The 20,892-nt window shown below is 39.3% G+C and overlaps 4 protein-coding genes across 4 annotated transcripts; 3 read left to right on the forward strand and 1 right to left on the reverse strand.

The window, feature by feature from the left end:
* The first annotated feature begins 4,483 nt into the window (after window positions 1–4,483).
* Window positions 4,484–10,906, forward strand: LOC18036780. The gene is made up of 15 exons (XM_006426907.2): window positions 4,484–4,915; window positions 5,759–6,152; window positions 6,247–6,424; window positions 6,554–6,693; window positions 6,784–7,966; window positions 8,059–8,159; window positions 8,298–8,442; window positions 8,768–8,836; window positions 8,963–9,008; window positions 9,105–9,484; window positions 9,563–9,642; window positions 9,750–9,885; window positions 9,962–10,145; window positions 10,235–10,317; window positions 10,492–10,906. The coding sequence occupies exons 1-15, from the start codon at window positions 4,804–4,806 to the stop codon at window positions 10,624–10,626; spliced, it is 3,366 nt and encodes a 1,121-aa protein (XP_006426970.1). The 5' UTR covers window positions 4,484–4,803; the 3' UTR covers window positions 10,627–10,906.
* A 279-nt stretch (window positions 10,907–11,185) lies between these two features.
* LOC18036494 (60S ribosomal protein L37-3) lies at window positions 11,186–12,864 on the reverse strand. The gene is made up of 4 exons (XM_006426908.2): window positions 12,725–12,864; window positions 12,437–12,572; window positions 11,613–11,714; window positions 11,186–11,469 (listed from the first exon to the last, which is right to left on the reverse strand). Exons 1-4 carry the CDS (start codon window positions 12,725–12,727, stop codon window positions 11,423–11,425), a joined length of 288 nt encoding a protein of 95 aa, XP_006426971.1. The 5' UTR covers window positions 12,728–12,864; the 3' UTR covers window positions 11,186–11,422.
* Window positions 12,865–13,059: 195 nt separating this feature from the next.
* Window positions 13,060–18,367, forward strand: LOC18036228 (ATP-dependent DNA helicase DDX11). Its single transcript, XM_024180967.1, has 9 exons — window positions 13,060–13,323; window positions 13,822–14,463; window positions 14,550–14,638; window positions 15,162–15,515; window positions 15,834–16,130; window positions 16,225–16,479; window positions 16,674–16,895; window positions 17,133–17,700; window positions 17,871–18,367. Exons 1-9 carry the CDS (start codon window positions 13,182–13,184, stop codon window positions 18,083–18,085), a joined length of 2,784 nt encoding a protein of 927 aa, XP_024036735.1. The 5' UTR covers window positions 13,060–13,181; the 3' UTR covers window positions 18,086–18,367.
* Window positions 18,368–20,010: 1,643 nt separating this feature from the next.
* LOC18035766 lies at window positions 20,011–20,816 on the forward strand. Its single transcript, XM_006426910.2, has one exon. It carries the CDS (start codon window positions 20,022–20,024, stop codon window positions 20,664–20,666), a length of 645 nt encoding a protein of 214 aa, XP_006426973.1. The 5' UTR covers window positions 20,011–20,021; the 3' UTR covers window positions 20,667–20,816.
* Window positions 20,817–20,892: the final 76 nt, after the last annotated feature.

The raw sequence follows: 20,892 nt of genomic DNA on the forward strand, positions 1-20,892 counted from the left end.
GCTGGGAGAGATCAAATCTCTGAGTGACCAGCTGGCTGAAGAGAAAAGTAAATCCGCTGATGTGGACGATCGGTTGGATGCCGAGTATGACTCGGGGGTTGCTTTCTCCTATAAGTGTATCATGTCTGTGCTTCAGGGAGAATATCCCGAGCTGGACATGAGCAAGTTGGAGGCTGGAGTGCAGCGGTATATGGCAGAGGTCGGCCAGGCGGACAAGGAGCAGGGTGAGCAGGATCAGGTGGAGGCGCCTTTGGATGGGGTGCAAGAGGGGGAAGCTGGGGGACGTCCTTTCGAAGTGGGTCAAGGGTCCATGCCTCCTCCTCCCGGCATTGCTGATCTCTCACTTTCTGATGTTGCTGATCCCTTGCTTTCTGAGCTCGCTGATCTTTCAGCTGCTGGAGCCGTTGACTCTGCTAAGCTTTGAGCCTATTTTTGTATAAACTATAGATTTGCATTTGTTTTGTAAACAATTGAACATTTATAAATTTTTAGATGCTCTTTATTTGCTTTCTTGTCCGGTTTTTGCTCATAAATTGTTTCTGAAAAACAATTGGACAACTTATCTGATTTTGCCTGCTGGTTCCTTAGCGGACTAAGCAGGAGTAGGCATTTACTTGCCTTAGTAAGATTCTTTGTAGAATTAGCTGCTGGTCTTTCGTTGACCGAGCAGAAGTAGACACTTACTTGCCTTGGTAGAGTCTTTGTAAATTTAGCTGCTGATCTTTCGTTGACCGAGTAGAAGTAGGCACTTACTTGCCTTGGTAGAGTCTTCGTAAATTTAGCTGCTGGTCTTTCGTTGACCGAGCAGAAGTAGGCACTTACTTGCCTTAGTAGACTCTTCGTAAATTTAGCTGCTGGTCTTTCGTTGACCGAGCAGAAGTAGACACTTACTTGCCTTAGTAGAATCTTCGTAGATTTAGCTGCTGGTCTTTCGTTGACCGAGCAGAAGTAGGCACTTACTTGCCTTGGTAGAATCTTCGTAAATTTAGCTGCTGGTCTTTCGTTGACCGAGCAGAAGTAGGCAATTACTTGCCTTGGTAGAACCTTCGTAAATTTAGCTGCTGGTCTTTCGTTGATCGAGCAGAAGTAGGCAATTACTTGCCTTGGTAGAATCTTCGTAAATTTAGCTGCTGGTCTTTCGTTGACCGAGCAGAAGTAGGCACTTACTTGCCTTAGTAGAATCTTCGTAAATTTAGCTGTTGGTCTTTCGTTGACCAAGCAGAAGTAGGCACTTACTTGCCTTAGTAGAATCTTCGTAGATTTAGCTGCTGGTCTTTCGTTGACCGAGCAGAAGTAGGCACTTACTTGCCTTAGTAGAATCTTCGTAGATTTAGCTGCTGGTCTTTCGTTGACCGAGCAGAAGTAGGCACTTACTTGCCTTAGTAGAATCTTCGTAGATTTAGCTGCTGGTCTTTCGTTGACCGAGCAGAAGTAGGCACTTACTTGCCTTAGTAAGATTTTTGTGGGCTTATTAGCCGGGGGATTCCATACTGAATTCATCTTTATTGAAATTTAAATGCGTTACAAAAATACTAAATATATGCATGTGTACCAAGCCACCATGCATTTGACAAATATAACTTATCAAATTGAAGATTTAGTAGAGTAGTTTGCTTACTGGAAATACTTCTTTAAGTGCTCGGCGTTCCACGACCTCTTCACGTCTCGCCCATCTTCTCTCCCAATCTGTTCGAATCCCCGGCCAATGTTGGCCCTCCTGCTATTACACGGATGGTCGGCTGTTCACGTTCCAAATTCCTCTCAACCCCTTCATCCCGTGTATATTGTGATTCCATGACAGGGGACATTCCATCTATATACTCGTCCAAGTATCGGTTCCTCACCAGATCCTCCACCTGAATCTTCAGGTCCCGACATTGGCTGATAGTGTGACCGTGAGTGTCGTGGAACTTGCAGAATCTGCTCTCATCCCGTCGGTGAGTCGGTTTTGTTATTGGGGCTGGAGGGTACAGCAAGCCTCGTCCCTCGATCCTTTCATACAATTCCTCCATGGAGATCTTTAACGGAGTGTACTGTCTATACGCCAAGCTCTGATCTATCAGCTGAACTGCTCGGTTATCATGAATGTCACCTCGGCCTGGCACAGTCGCTAACTGATCTGGTCGACTAGCCCTGGAATTGGTTGCATGCGATGCTCTGGGAGTGTTGTGATGGGGGTGGGCAGCCATCTGCTGGAATTCTCGTTGCCGATCCGGAAATGGGGGACGCGGAGGTTGAGCCCGGTTGTGCTGGAACTGCTGTGATCTCGGAGCCATGGGGTAAGGGCGGGACCGAGCCGGTATTCCGCCCATCACTAAAGATTCTCCAGCTCGTTTTCCCGACCCGCTCCCTGTCGGGGCTCTCCGTTCCTTTCGCCTCAGCTCGTCCAACTGTTCACTTTTTATTCTTGCTGATTTCTCCTCTTCGATTTCTATATCTCGCCTCGCCTGCTCATACCCCGAAGAGTAATTCTGTACAAGGGGGGTTCTTAAGTTATACCACAGTCGACCGATTCTTACACCTTCTTTTAATCCCCTCAACGCCTGCGGGTGATTAAAAGCTCCCAGATCCAGCACGGCTCGGTGATATCTTTTTACAAAATCTCGAAGGGATTCATGCTCCTCCTGTTTCATCCCCATCAGTTCCATCATATCGTCCTCTGGGGCCACTGCCCCTCGGAACTGCTCGGCCAACTCCTGGCACATCTGCTCATACCCTTTTATACTTCCTCGGGGCAGCTTGCGGTACCATTCTCGAGCTCGTCCCTCTAATGTCAACGGGAACACCCTGCACCTCTGAGCTGGTGTCAGCCCCTGCACACCCGTCATGTCGTTGAAACGCTCAATGTGCACCAGCGGGTCATTTCGCCCAGAGTATTTGAGGTCGGGGAAGCGGAAATCTCTTGGGATTATGGTACTCATGATCTCAGTTGATAACAGAGATTCTTCATCTAGCATTATCCTCCAGCTCGGGGGCTTTCTCTTGCCCTGTATCTCCTCTATCACCTGCGCTAATCTGCGCACCTCCCCCTCCAATTCTACGGCACGGTCAAGATCACGTGCAGCTATATGGTCTCGTTCCAGCTCGGCATTGTGTAACCGCTGTTTGAGCTCTCCTTCGTCAACACTGGCACCTCGGCCATTGACTTCCAGGACCCGTCTGGGGCGAGGTTGGTCCCTCCCTTCATCCACGCGTTCTCCCGGGTCCCGACCAGTACTTCTGTGGGGATGCACCCCATTAGGTTGGTCTGCGGGCGGAAGGATTTCCTCGACTCTACGCCTCCGGAGGCTGGGTTCTGCTCCAACTTCATCTCTTCCCACGAGAGTTTCACAATCCCTTCTCCGCTCATCCCTCAGCTCGAACAATATGGTTGCGAGAGTCTCCATTTGTTTCTCCATCCGCTCCAGACTATCTTGCATCATCTTCTCTCGGGCTTCATTTGCAATTTCCCGAAGAGTGACTGTTTCCCCAGCTTCGTTATCCTCCCTCAAAGCGTCCTTCCTTGTCACATCCATGCCTAACCGTTCGCTGTTTTTTCGGTAACTATTAATTCGGTGGTAGCTTTTTATCCAGCTCCCCACAGACGGCGCCAAAATGTTGATGCTGAAATCTGCTCGCCCTTGGACCGACCAGATTCTTTCACCAACCTTTATATTATCCACTGCTGCTCGAACCACTGGGGTTGGAATCACTCTCCTCTTCCTTACTAGACCTGCGTTCACCAAAAACAGATCAGAGACGCCGGTGGTTTTGCCGGCGTAAACCCTCCGATGCCTAAGTTAGCACAAGGTGTTTACGAGAAAACAGTTAAATTTTGATTCAAGAGTGGTTCTAATTTGCTCGAAGTTTGTAATAAAATTGTTTGGTTTCAATTTGGCAGCGTTTTCCCTCTCTCTCTTTCTCCCCCTTTTCCTCATCGATTTCTTCTTCTTTTATAGCCGCTGTCCCCACGTTTCCGTTTGCCATTCATCCCACATTTTTCGGGTAGTGGAAGCCCCTCATGGGATTTTAACTGCTACATTGTGGGCAAACGTGGGATCTCGCATCTCCCACAGCGGTTCTGGGGAAAGCGCAACTACCGCAATTCTGTGGGATCGTGTTTCCGCTTTTTGGAGGACGGGTACCGGCTCGATATATGACTCTGGTCGGTATTCGTCTCTGATCAGCTCATATTACCCCTGTTCTGCTCATACCATTTGGCTGAGGTGATTCATGCCGGGGTGGAAATAATAGCATGACCGACCTGGTGCTTTTATTTACTTAACATTTTGTACTATACCTTTATTGAGTTATAATCTCCTTTTAATATAACAATTATTAACTTTGTATGTATCATTATATAATATTACTCTTTTAATTATCTGGTTTAAGAATCTATTTGATACAAATAGAGAAACAGTAGCCTCATTTGAGAAATCATAGGAATTTGGAGATCCAAATGTTATTACTACATCTATTAGTTTTTATTTTCATCTAATTTTTTAAAATTATTTTCTCGCAGAACGGAACACCGAGAAAGTGACAGAAACTGAGAGAAAATAATAAAAACGTAACGCGTAAAGGGAAAAAGAAATAATTCCAGAACCGAAAAAAGCTAACAGTCTTCGCGTTAAAATTTTGTAGAGCAACCAAATTCTACGATTCGGATTTTTTTTTTTTACATTTTTGCCCTAAAGACATTTTTTTTAAAAAAAATTTTCTGAGATGCTTTGTGCCACCATATTGGATCCAGTCGATCGATTCGATTGGAGGTTATAAATCGCTTATGTTTTGATCGAAAAGTGGCTAAAAGAAAGGAAGAAAATGAGCTCGCAAAGGCAGAGGCAGGTGAATTTTCGAGACCTTGTGGAGGAAGGGAAGAAGAGAATTGTGATTTTGGTTATATGCGTCGTCGGATTGTCATATCTTATGTCGCGTAAGTTTTTTTTTTTTTTTTAATTTGTTGTGATTTGATTGAGGTTTTAGGGAAAATTTGGGTTATTTTTCTATGAATTTTGTATTTTAAGTTAAATTTTCTTAATTTTGTGTTAATTTTTTTTTCACGGAATGTTGAAAGCTGTGAAATTTTTAATTTTTAATACCAAAACTTAGAAGAGTCTGGATCATTTGATTTGAAAATGCTGTGTGAGCATTGGCTTAGTGAAATGGATGTTCAGTGAGCCAATGTTGAACTATCGTTTGAGTTCATTTCTGGTTGCGGACTCACATTTTCTCACTGACGTTCAAACGGGCACTATGATTCATTTACTTCTTGTTAGTGGTAAGAGTTGAGCCATAGACTGTGGTTTTAATTTCTATCCTTGGTTGCTTAGAGATGAAAAGGAAATTTCGTTAGCAAATATAATGACTGAGTTAGATGCATTACGTCCTTTTTATCACTACTGTTAGGAACAAAAGAGTAGATCATGTACCCTTTTAGATTCTTATTCAATGATAAGCAAGTGCCATTTTACCTTGTAATTTTCTTTTCTTTTTAAATGCCCCCTGTAAGAGAAATCTGAAGCCATAAATAAATTGTCTACGCCCTGGCTCAGGGCAAGATTTGATTAGAGGTTTGCAATGATTTAGATGGAAATTGTGGATTCAAAACAGAATGCGTACCTTTATTTTTTAACCCCGTCAACTGTTGGGACCTGAGTATCTTAAGGATTGCATGGAATCAGTGTTAAATATTGTGGTTGTTGTGATTGTTCTGCCTTGTTCTTTGTTTGTTTCACTTGTCCTCAATTGGAACTTGTTATTCAAACTCTTATTTCAGTGACAAGCTCTTCGGTGTTGGTTAACATGCCTGCTGCGGCCTCCTTGATTATCCTTCTTCGCTATTTCTCCCTTGATTTTGAAATGCGGAGAAAAGCTGCTGCATACAACAGCAAACCTTCCTCGGAAAATGTAGTATCTCAAAATAAACCTCCAGAATGTCCTAAAGTTGTTGAGCGTCCTAACTGGAGAAGAAATGTTAATTCTCCTGTTGTTGAGGATGCAATAGATAAGTTCACCAGGCATCTTGTTTCTGAGTGGGTTACAGATCTCTGGTATTCCCGTTTAACACCTGATAAAGAAGGTCCAGAGGAACTGGTACAGATCATAAATGGTGTTCTTGGGGAATTTTCTGGCCGCTTGAGGAATATAAATCTCATTGATCTTCTGACAAGGTTTATGTCCTTGCCCTCTGTGTTTTCCTAAATCTGGGTTTCATTAAGTTAAAAGTGAAATATATGGTACTAATTTTCCTCTAGAATGGCTCAGGGATTTTGTCAATCTCATTTGCACCCACCTGGAGCTTTTTCGTGCTACTCAGGCTAAGATTGACAAGCAACATTCAGAACCTCTGACTATAGAACGCAGAGACATTGAAATAAGATGTGTCTTGGCTGCTGAGAACAAGTTGCACCCTGCTTTGTTTTCTGCTGAAGCTGAGCACAAGGTTGTACTCTTTGCTTTGGGAATTCCTAACTGTGTTTGTGGATACATGCTGGAAGGATGAAGATAAAATTCTCCGACCATATTAGCTCCTGCCAATGATACTGACAATAGTTTTGACCTTATGTTGCAGGTTTTACAGTGTTTAATGGACAGTCTCATTTCTTTCACATTCAGGCCTCAAGATCTGCAGTGCTCCTTCTTTCGGTATATTGTCAGGGAGCTGCTTGCTTGTGCAGTAATGCGACCAGTGTTAAACTTAGCCAATCCGAGGTAATCTTCCTTATATTTAATCTGTTTTTATTTTTTAAAATTATTTGTTTTTATTTTTATTGTTGTCAGCGTCTTGTAATTTTGTGACAGATTTATCAATGAAAGGATTGAATCCTTGGCTGTATCTATGACAAAGGCTAAGGGAGCTACAGCTGCACAGGAGACATCTCAATCAAAACCTGATGGATCTTCCAATATCTCAACTGATCATTTTTCTAGGTTTTTAGATCCTTCTGTCACTGGCGTTGAACTTGTACAGTTAAAAAATGATCAATCTAGAAGTGCTTCACTTACATCTTCAGCAGATAATCAGAATGGATCACATCTTTCGAAAGATCCATTGCTTTCCCTTGATACACGATCTACCCGTTCATGGGGCTTATTGCCCATGATCTCCCAAACAAGTGATGAAAAATGCATTCAGCGACAACACTCAGGGGGAGAATGGCCCGAAAAATTAGATTTGATTTCTCGCAGAAAGACTCGAGCCCTTGCTCCAGAACACTTTGATAACATGTGGACAAAAGGGAGGAACTACAAAAGGAAGGAAGGTGAAAATTGGGTAAATGAGCAGCATTCTGTGTTGAAGTCTGCTACAGCGGATGGCTCAAAGGCAATGGAAAAGCCCAAAGAAAAAAATACTATGACAAATGTCAAACCCTCCATGACCCGCACCACTAGTGACAGATATTCTGATAAACTTAAGATAGACAATTCATTTCCACATGCAGATTGGAAGAAATCTAATGGCTTGGTTGTTGCTTCCTATCCGGAAGATGATGAAGAGGTTGAATTGGGCAGCAGTAGTTCATATACTTCAGAAGATGAGGAAACGGACAGTGCAACAGGCCTTGATTCTCCGGGAACTAAGGTTTGGGATGGAAAAAGTAACAGAAATCTGTCTGTTTCTCAGATTCACCATCCGCTTGAAAATCCCAGTAGAAGGCAAGTTCAATACCAAAGATTATCTCGAACCCAATCTGGCAGGAAAAGGTCTAGATTGAGCAGTCAGAAATTACCCATTTGGCAAGAGGTTGAGAGGACAAGCTTCTTTTCTGGAGATGGACAGGATATACTTAACTCACAAAAAGGACGGAGAAAAGTTGATGAGTCGAGCGACGAATCTGAGAGTGAAATTTTGGGCAGATCTCAAAGTGGAGCAGCTGCTTCTTCTTCTGCATCATTTATTACTCTACCAGAAAATCATAGTTCGACAGTTAATCCTGTGCAAAATTCATTGATGGTGGATTCATTTTTTAAGTTGAGATGTGAGGTATTTAACATACGTCTCAGTATCAGCATCATTAATTTGATCCCCTGATATACCAAAATGTATTTAGGATGCAACACCATTTGCTACTGCAGGTATTGGGAGCAAATATTGTGAAGAGTGATTCTAGAACATTTGCTGTTTATGCCATAGCCGTGACAGATTCAAATAACAACAGTTGGTCAATTAAAAGAAGGTGATAAGAACTTTTATTTCAGAATTCTGCATTCTTCACTGTCTGTTATGTTGTTAAAATTTCTAACTTGTGAACACAAGTTACTTTGCAAGTCTTCTTAAGTTATCTTCTGCTGCTGAGTGTTATTGGTGTATTTAGATTCCGGCATTTTGAGGAGCTACATCGGCGGCTTAAGTTTTTTCAGGAGTACAATCTCCATTTGCCACCAAAGCATTTCCTGTCAACAGGTTTAGATGTTTCTGTCATTCAAGAACGTTGTAAATTGCTTGACCGTTATTTGAAGGTAAAAGATATTCGGTCACTTCCGGTGGCCTGGTTGTACTATTGTTGAACTGCAAAGATTAGGCTTATACTTCTGATATATGTTGTGGTTAAGATTCTTTATGGCTTGAGGTTTTACGCTGGTGCGTTAATAATTTATGAGATTACAGCTCTTAATACGGACCCAATCTTATACTTTCTTGAAAATTAGTTATTTTTTGTTCCCTTTTTTGGTATTGTATTTTCTCTTCAATGTACATTCCAGAGTTTTATTTTTCTTTGTTCTGCTTCATATCCTTGTGTTCTTCCAGTTCTTTACTAAAAGTTGATATGGTTGTGATTCTCAGATGCTGTTGCAACTTCCTACAGTTTCTGGGTCAATTGAAGTTTGGGACTTTCTTAGTGTTGATTCCCAGGTTATTATTTTCATCTCACTTTCTTTGATTGTTTATCTTTCTATCATCAACACTAAGAACGTCTTTGATTGTTTATCCATTCTGTCTCTGTCTTTTTTAAGAACCATCACTTATACCTTGATGCAGACTTATGCATTCTCAAATCCCTTCTCCATTGTCGAAACATTATCAGGTGAACCATTCTCAGTTGTGAATGTTGCATTTACCAAATTTCTTACTGTCCTTTTCTGACTATCCCTATCTTTTCATTTTGTTCGGAACTTTCTAGTTGACCTCGAAGATAAACCATCTGAAAGGAGTACAAAGTTGACTAACTCCATTGGGAATCAAATCAGCTCTTCATCATATAGGAGCGAACATTTGGGCTCTGAGAGCAAGGAATCTGCAGGGCAAGCAAAGCATAATTTTGTGGCAGAAGGACAAAAGTTTAATGTAAAAGAAATGTCTCGTTCTCCGGTACAAAATACTAGTAAAGAGCATGAGAAGTCATTAGAGGATTCTCGAAATGGTCTAGACACTAGTGTGCAAAAAAGTTCACCATCTCTCAGAAATTTGGGTAAGCCTATGAAAGGTAGAAAGAGTGATGGTTTAGAAGAGACATCTGAATCACTTCTTGATGCTTCCACTGATCCAACCCTACCTACTGAGGTAATGATGTGCTTCTTTTAGTTGATGCTATGTGAGATTTAGGAATTTTTAGGTTTTTGACACAAATTTTGCTTGCAGTGGGTGCCACCAAACTTAAGTGTCCCTATATTAGATCTGGTAGATGTCATTTTCCAGCTCCAAGATGGCGGGTGGATAAGGTACACTTATTCAAACATTGGGAGAATCTCAGCCTAATCTAATTATGTGATTTGAAAATCCCACAAGGAATATTCTGCTCAGTATTTGTCTTATACGTGCCTCACAGGCGGAAAGCTTTCTGGGTGGCTAAACAGGTCCTACAGCTTGGAATGGGTGATGCTTTTGATGATTGGCTAATGGAGAAAATTCAGCTTCTGCGTAGGGGATCAGTGGTTGCTTCTGGTATAAAGAGGCTGGAACAGGTAATCATTTTGCTTTTAACAAATTTCATACCTGTTGTTTTATTGCTGATATAAGCTTTCCATGTTATTCAATTAGATACTTTGGCCTGATGGAATATTCTTAACCAAACGTCCAAAACGACGACAAGTACCACCCAGCAGCTCATCCCAGGGGTCTCCTCAAGTTCGCCAACCTGCTGAAATTTCTTCTCCAGGATTGAGTGAAGAGCAAAAGCAGGAAGCAGATCGTCGTGCAAAGTTTGTTTTTGAGCTAATGATTGGTAATCTTATTTCTCCTATTCCAGTCGGTAAACATACATTTAGTGCTTGTGCCTTATCTATGGAAATGAATTCCAACATTTCAATGCAGACAAAGCTCCTGCTCCTGTGGTTGGCCTTGTTGGTCGTAAGGAGTATGAACAATGTGCCAAGGATCTCTACTATTTTATTCAGGTAAGCGCAAGATCCTCATCCTATATACGTTATGATGTCAAAGAAGCAACTGATTTTTCTAACATCAGAACCCAGAAGATTGATGCCGTGTCCTCTTGGTGCACCTTACAATTGCTCGACTTCTGGTTAGATTAGATAGAAACAGCATTGTAATTAATTTTTTTCTTGTCGCAGTCTTCTGTTTGCTTGAAGCACTTGGCTTTTGACCTTCTTGAGCTGCTGCTTTTATCCACATTTCCAGAACTGAATTACGCCTTTAAGCAGGTCCACGAAGAAAAGCATAGATTTGGTGAATATAAAGAAGACTAGTGAATTTTGCATCTCTAGTTAAATTTCAAGTTGAGACATCTTGGCTTGGCCATTTTTCCTTCCCAGTACATGGTTTTCTAGAAGATCTTAGTCTTCTGCACTCATTTTTATCCAAAAGGACTATTGTTGCATTCCTCACCTAGGATGATAGCATTAATATCAATCATTGATTGATACATAGGATCCAAATTTTGTAAATAGTTCTTCATTTGGCATTTTGAGGAAGTTGTAATTAAAAATTTTGAGATTAGTACACATATATGAAGCAAAGATTACTCAACTGCCTTGTACCACATTGTTTGTATAGGCTGTTTTTTGGCCTAGGCAATGGAACTAATCTCATTTGGGTCAGAAACCCATCTGATGAAACATTCAAAAACATTACATTCTGCCGAATTCAAGAAACAATATATGAAGACAAATGTTGAGAAAGGGGCTGATAATGGTTGAGAAATCAGTACTAATAAACTACGTCCAAGTTCCTCGCATTTGTGATTCAGTTGATCATCAGTACTTATAGTTGCCCTATGCTTATGATGAATCACAGAAACCACAAGACTCAAAAAATTATGTCAAAACATGAAGTAATTAAGGGAGGTCAAACAACAATAAACTCATTCATCTTGTCCAAAATTGAAAAAGACTACATAGTAATCATAATTGAAAACAACTAAGCACAAAAACAAATAACATCCTTTTTCAAAATTATGTTCCCATGAATCTTGTCTCCACACATTAAAGAAGACTAAATCTATAATGAGGTGCTGATTCACGCCCAAAATTACCCTTCAACTCCTTAAGCAGAGGCAGCTGCTCCCTTCTTCCTTGGTGCTGCCTGAGTACCTAATAATAATAATATTCAAAGAAAATGATTAAAATAAAGATATAAAAGTACATCAAGAGAAGACATCTGATAAGATCCAAATACATTGTAAAAACACTACAACCAGGGAATAGAATAACAATGACTCGTATGGTTCAAATACCTTCTCTGAAGCCGCTCTTGAACCTGCGAGGGACATGGCGCAGATACCTCATCCTGCCGGTTCCAGTGGTCTTTCTTCGGATTGCCTTCACACTCCAGTTATCTAAAATTCATAATTAATTGCATTAGCCAAATCGCACCTTATCAAGCACATATACTTTACACCCAGAAAAATAGTTTCATATAAGAACAATGATAAAGTAAGTTTGCCAATCCAGAACAACAAGAAGAATAAGTATATTTCCACAAATCCACATAAAATCTCATTGATTATTAACTGAAAAAAAAAATAGGAACACAGAAGCTGAAACATGGTTCTACTTCAATACAATAACACATACTACAAGCAATAATACATAAGCTTTCTTATTCAAATAAAAAATTATCAACAAAAGTACTGAAAACATAGACCAGCTTGACCACAGATAAATTTCATGACGGTAGAAACACACCCGTTTTATTAGAACTCTGGCAAAGAATAAAACCAGAATATAAACAAGGAGCAAGAGATCTCAAACCCGCATACAACCAAATGCTTAGAGCTCAAAATCAACAATATACTAGAGATATATCAGTTCTATGTAATCTCGCAGATAAAAGAAGTAACCAAAAAAAATCACCAGAAATAAAGCATACAAAATCCATTCTTACACAGAGCTAAAGATCAATCGAATTGCAGTAAAGTATCTCACTTCAACCAAGAAACCAAAACAGCTAAAAAAAAAAAACCAACACCCAAATGCATAAACAAACACAAACACCAATCTACTGATAAAAAATTTGCTTTGAATGTGCATATAAAGAAGAAAATTTAAGAAAACATACACGTTCTCTTGCGAGCAGCGGGGTAAGCACAAGCAGCGCAACGACTCTTCTGAAGATGGAAGCTGCGACGGCCACATCGCACACACAAAGTGTGCGTCTTGTTTCTCCTCTTACCAAAACTCCCTGTGCCCTTACCCTGTCATAACCAAAAAAAAAAAAAAATCCACTCACAAAATCAATAAATTTCAGTTTTTGATTTAACTCCCGAAAATTGCACGGAAATTGAAATGAATGGTACATGCAGAATCAAAAGAGGAAAATGGGAGACGAGCTGTGATTTGTTTTTACCATTGAAGCGTATGCGAAGTAGAGGAAAGCCTTCTGATGAGTGAAGAGCGAGCGGCGGAGACGAGAAGCTTTATATTGTGGCTTTGTTGCGTTAAAAAGGAGGGTTTTTTCTAGGGTTGGCTGATGAGGGTTGAGTGAGGGAGGCTACGTGTCAAGATCTTGTTGGGTTTGATTATAATGGCTATACTAGTCTGATTGGGTGATTCATTAACTGGGCCTGGATGGGCTTAATTTTTGCCCAACCATACAAGCCGACCCAGCCCATCTTTTATTAATATTATTAATATTAATTTGTTCAGTGTATTTTTTTTTTCTTTCGCGGGAAATTAGAAAACATTTATGAAAAAGGGGCGCCAAACAAACACATCGGCAAATAATCAACAAGAACCCTTTTTACTTACAAAATCAAGCGCCAAAAAGAAAAGAAAAAAATTGAAGCAAGATCAGAAAGAAGAAGATGATGGAAGAGAAAGAAAGAGAGGCAGAGGCAGAGTTTCCAGCATTCCCGTATAAGCCATACTCAATCCAGACTGATTTCATGAAAGCCCTTTATTGCTCTCTCGAAAACGGCGGCGTTTCCATGCTTGAAAGCCCCACTGGTATGGACTTCTATTCTATCTGAATTCCGATCATCTACTGCAAATGTTTGATGGGCATTCAACGAAACTCCTATTTACATATATCTGTTTTGTATGATGAGGAGGAACTTATGAAATTTGACAAATTATGACTTTTTTTTTAATTACTTGATTCCAAAAAATAGACACTCAATTCAACTTATCTCAAACAGTTGAACTTGGCTTATTTCAGCTGGATTCTTAAAGTTTTGTATTCTCTGTGCTTCTATTTCATTGGATAGTATGAAGTCCTAGTTCGCGTTTGGTTACTGAGATGATTCATTTCTTTTTTCTTTATTTTTTTGGTTTTTTTCATTTGTGTTGCTACTAAAATGAGATGTATGCTTGGTAATTGAGTGGAATTTAAATTTTCTATACACTGTTGAATGCAAGCATATGTTTTATCTGGCTTCACAAAGAGTTCGAATGGGGCTTCTTCATTTTTATGGCTTAGATTTGTTTTGTTTGAACTGTCAACAGGGACTGGGAAAACTCTTAGTATCATCTGTAGCGCTTTGCAGTGGGTGGTTGATCAGAAGCAGAAGCAGAAACAGAAATGTGAGACAATGATTAAGTCTGACAACAGTTTCCCAAATGGTGATTGTAGTTCGAATGATGAACCTGAGTGGATGAGAAACTTTGTTGTAAATAGAGATTTTCAAGCAGAAGATGCTAAGATTAAGAAGAAAAAAAATGGACGCGGATTAGGAAAAACTGGAGAAAGAAAAAATCGAGAAATTTCTACAGATAGTTTTTCCCATAGCATGGAGAAGGATAAATGTTTCACAAAGAAAGAGTGTGAGAATTTGCAAAGTATAAATGATCAATCAGAGTTGAGTGACGAGGAATTTTTGTTGGAAGAGTATGAAAGTGAAGAAGAAGGGGCTATTGGTGGTGGGAAATCAAAGAGGAAGGCTGGTGTGGGAACTATTAGTTCATCAAGTGATGAGGAGGAAGAAGATGGGTTAGATGAGGAGGGGGAAGAGGTTCTGAAAGTTTATTTTTGTAGTAGGACACATTCACAACTCTCGCAGTTTATAAAGGAGTTACGAAAAACTGTTTTTGCCAACAAAATCAAGGTTGTGTGCTTGGGCTCCAGAAAGAATTTCTGTATAAATGAAGGTATGGGTGATTTTATTATTTATGTAATCAATCTACTGTAATATCTGTTTGGCATTTATGTTTTGTCTATGGTGTTTTCATTTCAGAGGTTCTAAGACTTGGAAACTCTACCCATATCAATGAACGCTGCTTGGAGCTTCAGAACAAGAAGAAAAATGAAATTTGCAAAATTAAGGTATGAAATATCCTTATTCTAAGCCCATCATTCGAATAACAATATATGCTATCTGGTTCAGCTCATGTCTCTTATACTCTTTTACGGCAACCTTACAGCCACAATAGCTTGGGTATGTTTCCCATTATTATCAATTCTTTAAGATGGTTTCGACTTGTTACAGTTCCGGTAGTTACTTCTATTTAAATTTGTAACTCTGTTTAGACTTTCTATGCTTCCTTATCGCTTGATTCATTTTCAGTAATGCAACATGCATACCGTGTATGATCCTATCACTTTGATACAGTGTTTGGATGCTGGGTTAAAAAAAAATGTATAGAATAATATATTCTCATGTCTGGTGGATCCGACCTCCACCTATTGTTTTCGCTTTAATTATCCTTTTGCCGGATTTTAAGTAGCTGATGTTGAATCATAACCATGGGTTAGTGTAACTACAATTATAGCTTCCATGTAAATAGAGTCTAGTGGTGTGGATCTGGGCACTTTTTCTTTTTTAACTGATGGAAGTTTTATTTTGCAGAACTTAGGTGCAGAAGGAAAAGTACGTAGAACCAAGGCTTTTTCTGGATGCCCAATGCTAAGAAGTCATAAACTACAAAAAGGATTCAGGAATGAGATTTCCCAACAGGGAGCATTAGACATTGAAGATCTTGTTCACCTTGGAAGGCACATGAGAACTTGTCCATATTATGGTTCTCGAAGCATGGTCCCTACTGCTGATCTTGTGGTTCTTCCCTATCAGTCTCTTCTATCAAAATCAGCTCGTGAGTCACTTGGTCTCAATCTGAAGAATAATATTGTTATCATAGATGAGGCTCACAATCTGGCTGACTCCCTCATCAACATGTACAATGCTAAAATTACTCTGTCACAGGTACATGAATTGTCATCCCCATTTTTATCTAATTTTTACCATTTCTCCTTGAGAAGTAGTTGATCAGCATGTTATAAATGAAGTGATTTTGAATTGCATCCAAGTAATGGTCAACACCCCTTCGTTAGTTAATTGAATGATCCAATTGTAGATTGATGTATCAAATTGTATTTGTTCAGATATACTATAGCTTCACTGCTTCTGTTCCCAAGCAGTACTTTCATTTCCCTAACAAGCTTAAGCCTTTGACATTGATTGGGTTATTTCAGATAGAATGTAAATAATAAAATCCTTCACAAACATTTGTGATTATTCCAGTTGGAGAATGTCCATAGCCACTTGGAAAAGTACTTTGGAAGGTTTTGCAGTCTCCTGGGACCTGGAAATCGAAGACACATCCAAACTCTGATGGTCTTCACTCGAGCTTTCCTACAAGTTCTACTCAAGGAGAAGGATGAGAATGATGTGAGACAAGATTCTGAAAATTCTACTGGAGCTAAAAATGCTTTAGATTCATCTGTGGCGATAAATGAATTTTTATTCTCTCTTAACATTGACAACATTAATTTGGTCAAGTTGCTGAAGTATATAAAGGAGAGCAATATAATTCACAAGGTGAATGTGTTCTCTTAGCATTTAGTTTACTTTGCGACCTCAAGCCATTGAGTTTTTTTTTTCTTCATTTTCTGTCATGTGATTGTTTTTCTAGGTCAGCAGGTATGGAGATAAAGCTGCTAGCTTGCAGAAAGGTTCAGTTTTGAAGGACGGTGGAGAAAATTATGAGGAAGGGAGCATTCTTTCTGGGTTTCAGTCATTGGTAGATTTGTTGATATCGCTGACAAATAATGATGGGGATGGAAGGATAATAATCTCCAAGGCACGACCAATAAGCTCTGGACAACAAGGACAGCAAGGAGGATTCTTAAAATATGTCATGCTCACAGGGGAAAAGATTTTTTCTGAGGTTTGGCAACTGTTTTTTTTTTGGAGACTGTTAGGTTAGGGTGCTATGATGAGTTATTGTTGGTACCTTAGAAAAAATGTAAATTTAAAATTTCCTTTTGCTCCTTGACAACTGGGATTTTAGCCAAGATCATGATCCAGCATGAGTTTTTATACCCCTCTGATGACTGATAAAATTTTATCAACTTTCTGCAGATTGTGGAACAAGCACATGCTGTTATCCTGGCTGGGGGAACTTTGCAACCCATAGAAGAAACAAGGGAAAGACTTTTTCCCTGGTTATCTCCAAATAAATTCCATTTCTTTTCATGTAGTCACATAGTCCCTCCTGAGAGCATTTTGCCAGTTGCGCTTTCCTGTGGGCCAACTGGTAAATCTTTTGATTTTAGCTATGGGTCCAGAAGCTCATCAGCTATGGTGAGTATATTGCAGTGCCCGTCTGTTATTTTAACATAATATACTTGAAAGATTTTTGCTATGCTAGTAATTTAAATTGAACTCTTTATTTATCAATCTGCATAAATTTAGTCCACTGTTGCCTGGAATGGACTACATACTACAATTTCATTGCAAACAACTTAGTTAACTACAGTTAATTAATAATTTTATTTCCTTCTGAACTTTTTTTTTTCCCTCTTTTTCTTGAATTTGCAGATAGAGGAACTTGGGCTCTTGCTCTGCAATTTAGTCTCAGTGGTTCCTGAAGGAATCATTGTATTTTTCCCTTCATTTGAGTACGTAGAACGGGTCTATGGTGCATGGAAGAGTTCGGGTATACTTGACAGGATTATGAAGAAAAAACATGTCTTCAGAGAGCCTAGAGGAAACACACATGTAGAGTCTGTTCTCAAGGAATATCAGAAAACAATTGATACCTTGTCGAGCGGGCCAAAAGAAGATTCAACACCTCTCAATGGTGCAATGCTCTTAGCTGTTGTCGGTGGAAAGATATCAGAAGGCATCAACTTCAGTGATGGCATGGGTCGATGTATAGTCATGGTAGGACTGCCCTATCCTAGCCCATCTAATATTGAGTTGCTGGAGAGGATAAAGCATATTGAAGGCCTGGGAGATACAAATTCTAAAACTCTCAATACATCAGCAAGTGATGCATATTGCGATGGAGATGCTCAGGCAGGGTTTGGCATTCTAAGAAGTTGCAGGGGCAGAGGAAAGGAATACTATGAAAATCTCTGCATGAAAGCTGTAAATCAATCAATTGGTACATGCTCTTAGCTTTATATTAACTACTTAAAAACACTGTTAAAGTGGCTTTTTGGATAACACATTGTTTTATGTTTTTATATCATTGCATTTATGATTGTACATCGGTTTAATATAGAAATGCTTTCAACGTGTTTACTCCCTTTTTTTCTTTTTGGTCTATTTAAGGTAGAGCAATTCGGCACATAAACGACCATGCGGCAATTTTGTTGGTTGACCTACGGTATGCATCTGAATCCTCGAAAAGAAGCTGCTCACACCCAGCCAACAAGCTTCCGAGGTGGATTAAAGATCGTCTGGTTTCTTCAACCAATAACTATGGTGAAGTTCATAGACTGCTGCATCAGTTCTTTAAATTTAACAAGAACAGAGGGTGTCAGTAGACAGCTATAAACCATTGCTTTATTGAAGAGAATTTTTTGCCATACACACACGTCCAGATAAGCAGACCAAATTCTGTAGATACCATATATACAGATCAGCAAACTTTGTAAATCTTATATAAATATTATTGATGGCCAAGTTACCCCATCTGTTTATTTCTGTTTGGTAAGACGAGACAAGGCTTCCGTGTCATGTTTGCATTATGTAAAAGTGAAGTTTTGGAGGATTAACTTAGAACCCAGATATTATTATCCCTTGGGTATATTTTAGACAATACTCAAATATTGGGCAAAATTTCTCCTCTTTTTTTTTTTTTTTTTGTCTTAGCATTTTATTCCGAAGAAGAAATATCCGACAATATTAAACTTCAAACATTTGAAATGCTAAAATCTATAGAAGCAAGTTATTACATAAAACATATCCCTGAACGAAAGCCCCAATGGTTGACCTCTCGCCCTAGAAGCCAAGCAAGAAGTCAATGTTTAAACCCAAGTCGATACCTTTAATTTGGAGTGCGGTGCAGGAAACTTGAAAAAAAGTTATTTCAAGATCTATTTTATATGTCCATCTAAGTTGTATATTTGATGAATCTCACTTGTAAAACTGAATAATCACTTATCGAATCCTGAATTGGTTTAGTAACTTTAGTTTTAGATTTTGTAATTGGGTTAAATTACAAGTAGGCTCACCTTTGTCAGCCAAATTGGACAAATTCATGCTTTGAGAAGTGGCTTTTCAATTTACAATTGATGATGGGGAGTAATATCATTCAGCTTCACTTTAGCTGTGATGATGCTTTCACAATTAAGTAAAAGCTAATCAGACAAGGACATTTTCTTTCAGATTTGGGCTAATGTTGCAGGCCTTCAATGCCCATCATTCAATTTAGTTGGGTGTCTCATTGAATATTTTTTAACCAGCAATATGTTTGATATTACTTTTTAACTGTAGGCACCATAGCAATGATCAAACTTTCAAGCCATGAATGTGATTCTGTAGGGAGAAAGCGACTACTCCGCACAATAACCAGAGTGCATGCTATCCCCCTGTATTATTAGAGGGGCTTCGTGCTTTAGATGTACCAACTTCTTGAACAACTTGGGTCCATCTAGCCCTTTCTTATTGATGGCAATTAAGATATTTCAGACTTTCACCAACAATCTTGCCTATGGCATGGTTGATAAATCACTAGCACATTCACTAACACAATCAGCTTTTAAGTACTCCAACATGCTCAATGATTAATTGCTGGTGATGGGAATTATGCGTCGTGTGTGTATCATAGATTCAAATTCCCCACTGCTGTGTAGGACAGGCTTCCTTAAAGATAAATCAGGACCACTCAATTTATTCATGGGTCCCACGATTCATCACATGGCTAAGTCCATCAGCTGAAAATCATGGATTACTTGTGTAAGCTTTCACCAAATAAGCTGGAAATCACGGATTACTTTTATAAGCTTTCACCAAACCAGACTTTTATCTTTGCAACTTAATCAATACAGCCTTGCTTTAGATAACAAGAAGTCAAAAATCAAAGCATTGATAATCATTTGATTCTAAAGTCCTCACTAAGTACTTATATGAAACAACTTTAGCACTAATATAGTGAGTATGGACATATTTTTTTAACTTAACCAAGTTCCACTTGGTCAGCCTATTCTCATTTGGCTGTGATTTATAAAATCAAATGCGTAATCAAAATTCAAATCAGGTAAAGAGAGAAAGAGCATACACAATATAGACAAAAAGAAAAAGAGAATAAAGCCAAAGCTGAAGAAACTTTCCCCTTTAGATATTATTAGCATTTGTCTAGGTAATCTTGGGAAACTTCAACTGTCTCATAGGCTAAAAACTTTGATCTTTGTCTGTTCTAACAGATAGAGAAGATACTGAGAAACGCAAACCTTCCTTTACAATTTAGTGGAGGCAAGGATGCTGATAAGTGAATCCATTGAAAAAACCAAAAACTTCTTTCGAAAAAGCCTTGTAAACCTCAAGTCACTCTTGTTTGGAGGGTACAAAAAGCTACCAAAACCTGCTCTCTTGAATCCCTTTTCTTGTAGTATTGGCATAACAAAAAATCATCACAAAGATCTCTACTACACTGAATTCTGCAATGCATGGGAGTCTGATCTAGATGAGGCAAAGAAGAGAAGGAAGAATAAAGTGACAGAATCAAGAACGCCTGTGAATGAAGAAAATGGAAGTAGTGGAAGCTTCATGAAGTTAGCAGATGAGGGTCCAGTGAAGAACAAACAAGAAGAGAGAAAGAAAGAAGAAAAGAAAATGGTAAGTTTCCGAATGGATAAAAATGTGGATCAGTGTTCTCAAGGCATGACTCCAGAGGGTTATGCATTGGCACAAAAGATGAAGCAATTGGATATGATGGATGCTGGTGACATGGAGCATGTATTAGATGTAGAAGAGGCACTTCACTATTATTCTCGGCTTAGAAGTCCTGTTTACCTTGACATTGTTGACAAGTTTTTCACGGATATGTACTCAGAACTCAATGTTCCTCAAGCCTCTGCCAGTATCAACACTTCAAAAAGGAGACTCGGCTCCATTAGGCTGTAGACGTTCATGTCTGTGCGTCCTTCCTTGTGCATAATGATCTGTTGTCCAGTCCTGATTGCTTTTCTTTATTTTTGTATGCGTGTGACTGTGAGTTATGCTTGTGATTTGGACATTCAGTTCCGTAGATCTTTTTCATTGATTACCATTTGGCTGAGCCTGCTGTGTTTCAAATAACACATTTGTAAGTTAAAAGCCATTACAAATCCAAAATCATTTCTTTCCCTAC

Source organism: Citrus clementina, unplaced genomic scaffold (assembly GCF_000493195.1).
Source record: "Citrus clementina cultivar Clemenules unplaced genomic scaffold, Citrus_clementina_v1.0 scaffold_7, whole genome shotgun sequence".
NCBI classification, from domain to species: domain Eukaryota; kingdom Viridiplantae; phylum Streptophyta; class Magnoliopsida; order Sapindales; family Rutaceae; genus Citrus; species Citrus x clementina.

Excerpts from the sequence above, each read along its gene's own strand:
- LOC18036780 (XM_006426907.2), top strand. The coding sequence starts at position 4,804 with ATGAGCTCGCAAAGGCAGAGGCAGGTGAATTTTCGAGACCTTGTGGAG. Across the intron at positions 9,485-9,562 it reads ATCCAACCCTACCTACTGAG|TGGGTGCCACCAAACTTAAG; the intron begins GTAATGATGTGC and ends TTTTGCTTGCAG. Across the intron at positions 9,643-9,749 it reads CAAGATGGCGGGTGGATAAG|GCGGAAAGCTTTCTGGGTGG; the intron begins GTACACTTATTC and ends CGTGCCTCACAG.
- LOC18035766 (XM_006426910.2), top strand. The coding sequence starts at position 20,022 with ATGCTGATAAGTGAATCCATTGAAAAAACCAAAAACTTCTTTCGAAAA.
- LOC18036228 (XM_024180967.1), top strand. The coding sequence starts at position 13,182 with ATGATGGAAGAGAAAGAAAGAGAGGCAGAGGCAGAGTTTCCAGCATTC. Across the intron at positions 16,896-17,132 it reads CCAGAAGCTCATCAGCTATG|ATAGAGGAACTTGGGCTCTT; the intron begins GTGAGTATATTG and ends TTGAATTTGCAG. Across the intron at positions 17,701-17,870 it reads AGCTGTAAATCAATCAATTG|GTAGAGCAATTCGGCACATA; the intron begins GTACATGCTCTT and ends GGTCTATTTAAG.
- LOC18036494 (XM_006426908.2), bottom strand. Across the intron at positions 11,715-12,436 it reads CGCTGCTCGCAAGAGAACGT|ATAACTGGAGTGTGAAGGCA; the intron begins GTATGTTTTCTT and ends TATGAATTTTAG. Across the intron at positions 11,470-11,612 it reads CAAGAGCGGCTTCAGAGAAG|GTACTCAGGCAGCACCAAGG; the intron begins GTATTTGAACCA and ends TATTATTATTAG.